A 10,005-nucleotide genomic window follows, 5' to 3' on the forward strand; every position below is an offset into this window, starting at 1 on the left:
AATCAACTTAAAGAATAAAGAAGTATTTTTGATTGATCCATTACTCAAGGGAAGCTTCAATTTGCTTCACTTATGGCATATGCAAAATATAATGGGAATAAAATTACTTTAATCAATAGTAATCATGTAGTTTTTACCTACCATATTAAGAACTGCTAGGTAGACACCCCCACATAAGATAACTAATTTTGATTGAAATCATAAATTTTGGTATATTTATACCAAAAAATTGATGTATCCTTATCTATTTATATTATAGAATTTCATATTATTTTCAATTTTTTATGCTTGTACTTTTATATCAAATCAATTATTTTGTATAAATTCTTTTCAATAATAACAATAATAAAAGGTAATTTAATCTATTAAAATCAATCTCAAAAGAAACGAACAAAGATTTTGTTACACAAAGTTTTACATTTTAAAATGAAATAAAAATATTTCATTTATAAAAAAATCACAATTTTTTATCATATCCTTAAATAGAAAGCTCTTAAACCTTGTTCATTTGAATGTATTACACAATACACTACCATAAATAATAACTATCAATGTTTTTATAAAGAATAACAAGTTTTGTATTAGCAAAAAAATCATACAAGTATACAAAAGAATTTTTTTTCTAACCAAATATTATTTGTGTTCATCTTGAAATACAAAACTTTAAGTAATGAATTTGCATAAAAATTGTTGCAACCTTTTGTGAACTGTTGGTATGTTTTCTTATAAATTACCAATTGTACTAGTATTTACTAATAAATATATACATGATTTGTGATAAATGAGAAATTAGTAAATGTTTGATTTTTACAAGAAATAATTAATTAATAAATACGAGATAAATCTTGTTGTGAAAACGATGAAAAGGTTTTGATGTTGCAAGTAAATATAGTACACAGATTCCATTATCAACATCTCATCATAATAATAATAATAATAATAATAATCAAAGACAGTAGCAAACCCAACAGAATTGTATAGTTCTTTTCTTAAAAAGAAACTCGCTTTATTAAAGAAAGACACAGTATAGGCTACAATGCCAAAGCACACCAAAAACAGTAGCTATATGTCAATACAATAAAGGATATCGACTAATATCTCTCAATCATCAAAACAGTTTTAAGTCACTAGCAGGGAAATAAGAAATGGGAAATTGACCCTGGGGCTGAAGCAGTAGTGAGCGAAGTTCTTTCCTCTGAAGCTAAAACCATGGCAGACCTCTACGGACTGAAAATGTACACACCCCCTGTTACTAATAGAGATGGCCAAATTCTACAACTAAACAGAAAGTATTTAGAAATGCAGATATCGGTGAAGTTGGACTGATCGACACAGATTCCTGCACTGAAGCTATTGAAACCTATTGACTGATAGTTGCCATGTGGCCCCAAAAAACTAGCCAGCATGACATCAAGCGTATTAATATCAAATTGTATAGCAGAGCCATGTCAAAAACAAATGGATGCCCACTTTCGCTTATAGAACTTTTTCCATTGCAAGGGACGCGCGAAGTTGTTTATTTCATCGAAGCAGCTCCGGAAACGATGACTGCTCGACCTCCAGCGAGAAGATCTTCAGGAACTTCAGAAAGTTATCCAGTAGCTTGGGCAGGTGAGGACTGAACCACCTATAGAACCCCCAGATTTTTCTCTCGTGTTTGTTGACCAACTCCATAGGGTGAGCTTGTGAAGCCACCGCACGTAGGAGACGGCAATTCTACACTTGAACGGCCAAATCTTGGTTCCTACACAAGCAAAAACCAGAGCCACTCTACCCAGTTAGAGCACATCCCTACACATACCAAACAGTGGCAAGCAATTCTGTGCATCTGTATTGCAAGAGTTCCAATGGTAAAACATGGTCAACACAACAATTAATAGTTGAGGTTGTAAGTATTAACATCCTACCTTGTGAAGGGAGGTCACTTCACCTCCTCGCCAGTTGCATTCGGCCGATGGACAGGTCGGAAGGAAAATTTCTCGTCATTGTATGAGGCACTGGGTTTGATAAGCTTAAAAAAAACAGCTCAAACCAGCAGTTTCTTGCGACATTGTGAGGCTGCAATCCCGTCTAGAACTAAACGAAGTAGATGAAGAGAGCTAACCATGAGCCTCAAAAAGTTGGCACGATGGTTGCAGATTGTTTCATTCTAAAGGACTGGAACTCCATGGTGGTATAACTAATGCATAACTGCTCTGGTGCAAAGAATCTTCCACTACGTACTTCAGTTAGCGCCACGATCTTCAGTGCTCAGAATTGGTTAATTCATCAGTCAAAGGGGTAGAAAAAAATACCCTTTGATTCAAATAGAGGATTTACATAAATCCAACTCGTTGCTTAAGCAGGCGAAGCGCTTAACACCTGTTTTGAAAGGTCGCATGAGAGAATAGCCTCGGCTATGACGTAGGCCAGCCATATTCCTTCAGTTCAAGTTAAACAAACCAACACAAATAAGCCATTGGCGGATTTGGTTCTCGCCGAATGATTGATATAGAGCTGGTGCGACAAGAAACTCCAAAGATATCTCCAGAAACATTTCTGTGTAGATGGCTCTGATCTCCAGTCGAATTGCTCTACACCATGTATATATACACGCAAAAGACAAACTGGAAAGTAACGCTCTGCTCGTTCAGCAGTGGATTCGATGTCGTCCAAATTGGAGAAGGCAGAAATTGATCCATACGCGGAGGCAAAGAAATGATTATTCCAAGAATTGAAGCAGATTCGTATCAATCCTAAAGATATCACTTCACAGCATCCACTGTTCGCAGCTTCACACGGCTGACACAACGAGTTCTTTACCACCTGATTCTCCCCCAACAGGCTTCTCTTTCAATACAGCAACATCCTTGAACTGTCAAGTTTGAGAGTGTGTTTGAGAGATTTTAGTAAAAAGTAGTCATGCACGTGCCAACCAGAGCAATTCAAACTTATGTACTAGCCCACATGAATACTACAAGACCTCGCAACATGGAACAAAATGTTTCGAGGACCATGATCAGGTACCAAAGCCACAACATACCTTCTGGAATAAAGTCTCCAAGCTGTCCACTCCAAGGTTTTGTAGGTCGAGGACCCTGGTGTACCGTTGTTGGTAAATCTTCACGAACTGCTTCAGCGGGATTTCAAGAGCATAAACGACTAATAGCTCCTGAAGTTCACACTTAAAATATGCCAACTTCATATCACCCTCGTAGTCTTCAGCTTTAACCTGTAGAATATGTTCATGAGAATATAACTTCATCAGTTCTAGTTTCAAAAGCTCGGTTTCAGCTTCAGTGGTGATTGCATATCCAATGAGAATATCGATGCATTTCAGCGGCTAGGGGAGAGATGAAACCTTCCTGAACAGCTCTGACCTACATACGAACACGTAACAAGCGTTGCCACGTTTTCGAAACTTAAGCAAATGTCAATCCGGCGGTACAAACGAAAAAGATAGACAGTATCTTACCTCCCCACCGTCACAAACTTCAGGTTTAGCTACATCAGGTTTCGCCTTGAGGTCATTGACAGTATCCCAGTCGGTAGGAAACGAAAAAGCAGGTTTCGCATCGTCCATATCCATATCCAGCAAGTGCTTCTGGCTGGAAATATCGGGAGCAGAAAAATCAGCTTTAATCGTCTCTTTCACTTCTTTCACCGTGACAATCTCAGGGTCGGAGTCCTCGCTGGTTTCACCGCTGCAATAACCATCAGAAACACACATCGTCATATTCCGTTCCACTAGATCAGACGGACACTGCCTTCACCACAGATGCAACGACGCACTTCTACAAGGTACAACAAAAAGAGACTATAGTACCTGTCTTTGTCGCATCTAGGAGTAGAGACTCGGGGTGTAGAAGGCTTGTATTTATTCCCGACGCGAGATTTTTTCTCAACCTTCTCGATTAGATGCAAGGTCTTGTTTGTGCCATCACCCTTGACCACCAAAGTATCCTTCATCTTCTCTAAGAGGTGCACGAGCTTCAAGACGTTGTACTCAGATTTATACAAAGGTCGACCATAATGTTTGTTGTACTCCGCTGGCACTTTCACCAAGGTCATTTTGCCCCCGTTCTGCTTCAGAAGCCACACAAGCTGCTTCTTCAGCCCTGTAACATCGCCAGGTTGTACCCACGAGTTTCCTCCAGGACTCGTTGGCTCCACTGTATCCGAAGAGAACCCCAATTCACCGGCTTGAACAGCTTGGTATCCAGGCTGTACAGCAGGAACGACTTCTGGAGTAGAGAATACAGATCGATTGCTTCTCAACGAGGCAGGCGCAGATGGCGCGGTGCGGTTTGTGACCATGTGTACTGCCGGATTCACCCTAAGTCCTTGAGAGTTGATGTGCCCTGGCAGCGCATACGTTTGATGCCCGTAATCGATAGATGTCGTATGTGCCTGAGAATACATGTTAAGATGCCCGGGGTGCGCCCCGTTGTAGATAGGTCGTCTCTGAACCAAGATTTCTTCACCTAACACGTGATCGTCGTCGACGTCGTTGTTGGAAGGGATACGACGGCTCTCCGGATGAAAATCTGAGTAATGACCAGGGGGCATCTCAGCAGTGAAGGAGTTATGGTTGTGTAAGACATTTGGAGATCTCTGCATAGAGTTCGACCTCGCTTTGACAAGCCCCTCGCCACGGCAAAGAGATGGCCAATCCCACACGTAGTGCCCGGCACCCTTGAGAGCGGGCGAAACGCCGACGCCGTCAGGAATAACGAGAACCACCACGTATCCGCGTTGACCAAGCTTGTGCAAAGCAGGTGCGAAATCTACATCGCCAGTCACGAGGACAATCGTGGAGCAAGGGTTGTCGAGTGCAAAGAGAAACATGTCCACCAGTATGGCCTTGTCCGCCGCGTCCTTCTTGCCGTTGGGCACGTCGATCAGGTTGACGCCCGTCCGCTGGCATCCCTCGCGAACTTTTTTAGGGAAGTGGTTGAAGTCGCCGTACGCTGAAAACATAGTGACTGCCCCAATATGAGGTTGGTCTCGCAATGCAATCCTGATGTTACCAGCCACATCCTCGGCGTTCACCTCCCCTGGCACTGGGCAGTTTTCTATGTCCCATAGAATGGCCACTGGACCTGACGGTCGTGCAGGCATAACCTGCTGCTGCTGCTGCTGCTGAATGTTGGCTCGGTGATAGTTTTGCGATCGGGCAGCAGCCTCCAACCCTGGATTTCGCCGCCCTGGGGTGAGAGACCTCAAAGGTGTGGCCATTGTTTTGACGATCACTGCAGCAAGGGATACGGACACAGCAGAAAATATGCGTAATCTTGAAATGAACCAATGTATTGTCTCGTTCTGGATTCAAAATCAACCAATTTCTGTGAGTTTGACGTACACTACAAGCTTGCCGGACCAAACTGACAACGTCAACAAGAAGGAAGAGAACGAGAAACAGGACGATCAAGACCTACTAGTTCTACTGCCCAGAAACGCAAAACGACACGGATTTTTCACATAGGAACTGCAATAAACGGCGCTCTACTTGGTGGATTCCGGATCCATACGTAAAGCCGATCCTTCCATGTCGCAAAGAAGCGCACTTCCGATCTAAAGGGGCTGAAGCTTGTCCGAGGTCGATAGCACAGTCCATGATCCCAAAACCTCTCTAAGAAGGACCTCTGCTAATCCCTAACGTGCTAATCACACAACATGAATCAACCCAAGTCCAAGCTCGAAGTTCAATCGATCACTTACCTTGTAAACAGGTACAGGTTCGCGGGAGAGTAGCGCCTGATTCCAGAATCAAGCTTAAACGACCGAATCCGGCCTCCCACGCTCACCACAAAAACAGACCCGGCACTTCCATCAGCGCTTCCCAAGCCACATGCGCCATTCCACACGCACTTCACACCATACCCCCTCGATCCTTCACAGCTTCAAATCTCTCTCTCTCTCTCTCTCGCTCTCGCTCTTACCCTCGTTCACTCCCCTTCACAGCTCACCAATCCTGCCCTTCCTCCGGAAACACCACCCTCCACCTCGCCACTCCTAGCAAACCAAGAGCACCACACACTCGTCTCTCATCAACCCAGCGGGCACGGAACCACGACACGAAAAAAAATTGGAAAATGGAGGACAAAAAACACTGCTACCCGAATACATGAAGAGGAACAAAGAACATCAATAGGGGGGGGGGAGAAGAATAAAGGCTCAGGACTCTCTCGCAACCAGCAATCCGGACTCGGTCATCGTGTAATAATAAGGCGGCAACGACAACATCATCACCGGAGAAAACAGCCCTTTTTACTACGACCCAATTCCCTCCCTCCACAACCGCAAACCAACAACCTTCGCTTCTGACGTACTAATCCGATCCCCGCATCTTCGAATCACGGTCTCTCTCTCTCTCTCTCACGCTGCTGCTGCTGCGAGGTAACGCAATCGACCGATCCGCGCGAAGCCAATTTCACGTCGCGAGGAAGCTGCGTGAGCGAGAGGGGGGCTATGTCTTCTCCCCCCCTGCGCGCCCCCCCCCCCCCCCCAATGACCGGGGCGGGCCCCTTGTGGATCCACAATAGGCGTAGATATGCCATGCGGGGCTGAATTGGTGGATCTGCTGGGCTGGGGCGGTTGACCAGGTTCGGTTATGCAGCGGACCCGTTCCGGCGGGGTCCGAAGGCACGGACACCCTCCATTGTTGCAGTTCGTTAGTTAGTTCGACCACCCCGCTGCTAAGTTACTAAGTTCGATGTAGGGGCTATCCGTATGACTGGGCTCGAGCCCTGACCGTTTCCCCAGTTCTCCTCCTCTCCGATGAATGAAACACGTTCATCAAATGGATGAGACTTCGTGTTTTCCGTCGCCTCGGTTCTCTCTCCACCTTGCCAGCTCATCATTGGGGCCCGGGTTGCCGGGGAACCGAGGGGGGTGAAACCAACCCGTTATTTTTCATTTTCCCTCACCCTAATCTTATTCTTTTCAAACTTCTTGAGTGGGGAGCATCATCAGCTTTCTCAAAAGTAGTAGCTCCTTGGAAATTGAGTTGGCTATGGGCTCATTCCAACTTATGCATTAATTGTTAAAAAGATGAGAAAAAAAAAAAGCCTCCACGATGGGTTTTTTGTAGCCATGTACTCACCCAAAAATAAGTTGGTTTCTTTAGGTTAAAACAAACACCCTGCTTATTATCAAACCATGGTGACGTGGATGAATTGACCTTGGGAACTAAATGAAAACACCATAAACGGTGAAGAAGATTGTTACCACTTGTGCTGATGTGGCAGTTACTGGCCCTAGGGTTTTTATAAGGGAAGGGGGGAATCCCGCAAGCTTGGAGAGGGGGTGGAGGTGTGTGTCCCTGCCCTGCCTGGCCAAGCCGAGCCAATGAGGGAAAGGAAATAATACAAAGGAGTGTGGGGAGTTGTCCTTGTTTAAAGCTCATTGGGTGAAGCTCTGACATGGCCGGTGCCCACAAAAGCAAGGCCCCGCAGGGTGGGGAGTAGTACAACTATGGCCTCAAAGCAGGTGGCCCCGCATGTTCTGAGTGGGAAAGTGACTCACAAGCCCTTCTCACTCTCCCCCTCTCCACTTTGTCTTTCACTCATCAGGAGAAGAAGGAAGGAAGCAGAATAAGATGAAAGAATAAGGAATAGTAAGAAGTTAATGTAATCAGGGGCTTAAGTTGTGATCAGGAGAATCCAAATAGGGTTTGCCTGATCCCCCACAAATGCATACATTGTGTGTCCATCAATTTTATAAACATGGGATGGTGCCCCATCCAAAGCAGTGAAGCAAGCTCAAATGGGGTGGTGGTGGTTGTGTGATCATCATCATCAAGGGGGTGCATTGAGGTACAGTCTCATGTCTATAGTAGCACAGAAAAAAGCTGGGCCATGATGGACAGGATGGAGGCTATGCCTGCCTGCAATATTCTCTGGCAGACACTCCCCCCATAGAAAAGTGGTAGTATTAGTAGTGGTAATGGTTATAATAAAACACTTGGTGTGTGTGTGTGTGTGTATATATATATATATATATAATTGTCTATTTACCTATGCTCTTCCTCTACTTGAAAGTATAGAAAGCAGAGGAGTGTAAATGGGGAGGGGGGGCTGTGGGATTCATCAGCCAAAGGTGGCAGCCAGACATACATGCAGACAGAGAGAGCCTGGAGAATTTGTACATTGTCCCCACCCCCTAATGCTATCTCTGGAAAAGGAAGAGCAAAAATATTATTATAAAAAATAAAAGTAAAAGTAGAAAAAAAAAATATATATATATATATATATGTATATAGGAAGGAAGGAAGGAAAAGGTGGGTGGTGCTGGGCAGAAGCAAAAAACTGTTGGTTGCATACAGCTTGTGTCACTTCCCCCCATTTCTTTTTCTTTTTTTATTTTTGTACTTTTCTTTCCCCTATTTTAAAACTTTTTTCGAGGGTGGGGTGGGTTTCCCAAAAGGACCTCATCCTCAATAGAGTGCAATGGCGAGCTGGTATTGGTTGGACGGTGCTGCTGCCTCTGCCCTGCTGCTGCTTCTGCCTTCCTTCCCTTTTCCTTTCAGAATAAAAGATGGATGACGTTAGGGGAAGAGGATGAAAAGTCGATGGTTCCATGGGATGGGGATGAATGATTGCAGCTGGGCATTCGAGATTTGTGTGAGTCTGTTCCAGGTCCTTCCGAGTGTTAGTTTATCTTTAAAAAAAAATAGAGTGAGTTGTAGATTCTGCTACAACTACCCCACGTCAACTTGGTGTTCCTCATTCATGTCATCAACCTCTCCAAAATAAGTCCGGAATATACAATAAATAAATAAATAAATTCATGATTTGTATTTTTTTTAATGTTAATAACTGAATAGAATGTATTCTCTTATCTTCAACATGCAATTTAGAGCTACAAAAATAATTATAAAACACTTATAAAAACATTGTGGTTTTTTATCCAAAAACTGAAGTGTGTGTGTGTATATATACATATATATATATATATATATATACATAGAAGAATGTTAAATTGACTATGAACTTTTGTGTTTTGGTCATGATGAAGAATGTTAAATCTTTACTAAACCAACTCATCTATCAAAACCATTGTTACACCCCTCATCCTTATTCTCCATTGCCATTTTATAGAAAATGATATTCAACTTTCAAAGCAAATTATGTTACTGAAGAAACCAACTCTGAACTCCAAAGCCTTCTGCCATGGATTTTACACATGATGTCTATTTCAAAAGATTTATACATATTAAATTTTAGTTGGAAAATTTTAGGTCCTACAAGTATACAAAACAAAATCAAGAAATCCAACAATGCTTTAATTACAACAAGATGTGTTATATTTTAAGTGCAATTAGAATATTGCAATGCAACACCAACAATGATTTTAAATCAAAAAAAAATTTCATAAAAAAAAATCTCTATTCAAGGTTATTATTGCTTATTCAAATATATATTGGTTTTGCCATTGTCTTCACCATATATGTAAATATTAATAAACACAAAAGTTTTAAATGCAATATACAAACAAAGGTACTTATTGCAGAAACATAAAAAAATAAATTAAAATTAACAAAATATGTCTATAGATTTAAAACATAGTTTCTAAATACAACGTATATATTTTTAATGAAAAAAAAAAAAAAAATTATGGCAGAAACTGTTAAAATCACTATCTGTGGGAAACAACCTTAGCTTCTACTTAAGTAAACTTACTTCTGGAGCATTTTCATTTGATTTTTAAATTTTTTACATTTGATATAGTAGATTCTATAATAATGTACATCACCTTTCATCTAATCACACAAAAAAAAAAATTACCACACATATTTTAGAACATCAATATTACATACATAGATAGATACATACATACCTGAAATGTTGATTTATTTGTTTTTGTTTGGACATGATGTTATGAAAAACTTCCTTTTGTTTTTATAGATAGATATGCATACATGCATACATACATGTGCATAGGATTTTAAGCTACAATTGCTCTAATCCATTACAATTTGTTAAATTAAAACATATATTTTAAATGATGGGCAATCATGAAAAG

General features: G+C 41.8%; 1 protein-coding gene across 2 annotated transcripts; it reads right to left on the minus strand.

Annotated features, from left to right (window-relative positions):
- Positions 1–981: 981 nt before the first annotated feature.
- Positions 982–6,161, minus strand: LOC112290469 (uncharacterized). 2 transcript variants are annotated; one of them, XM_024536734.3, is made up of 6 exons: positions 5,701–6,161; positions 3,806–5,301; positions 3,455–3,683; positions 3,023–3,211; positions 1,908–2,854; positions 982–1,744 (listed from the first exon to the last, which is right to left on the minus strand). In XM_024536734.3, exons 2-5 carry the CDS (start codon positions 5,215–5,217, stop codon positions 2,774–2,776), a joined length of 1,911 nt encoding a protein of 636 aa, XP_024392502.1. In that variant the 5' UTR covers positions 5,218–5,301; positions 5,701–6,161; the 3' UTR covers positions 982–1,744; positions 1,908–2,773. The 2 variants fall into 2 exon arrangements, with proteins under 2 accessions (XP_024392502.1, XP_090111298.1); XM_090255172.1 differs by having other exon boundaries at positions 3,806–5,231; positions 5,701–6,001.
- Positions 6,162–10,005: the final 3,844 nt, after the last annotated feature.

The sequence above is a fragment of the Physcomitrium patens genome, chromosome 13 (assembly GCF_059467195.1).
Source record: "Physcomitrium patens ecotype Gransden chromosome 13, ASM5946719v1, whole genome shotgun sequence".
NCBI classification, from domain to species: Eukaryota; Viridiplantae; Streptophyta; class Bryopsida; order Funariales; family Funariaceae; genus Physcomitrium; species Physcomitrium patens.

Coding starts and splice junctions, on each gene's coding strand:
- LOC112290469 (XM_024536734.3), bottom strand. CDS start 5,217: ATGGCCACACCTTTGAGGTCTCTCACCCCAGGGCGGCGAAATCCAGGG. Junction 3,684..3,805: donor CCTAGATGCGACAAAGACAG/GTACTATAGTCT, acceptor TGGTTATTGCAG/CGGTGAAACCAGCGAGGACT. Junction 2,855..3,022: donor TGGAGACTTTATTCCAGAAG/GTATGTTGTGGC, acceptor CAAACTTGACAG/TTCAAGGATGTTGCTGTATT.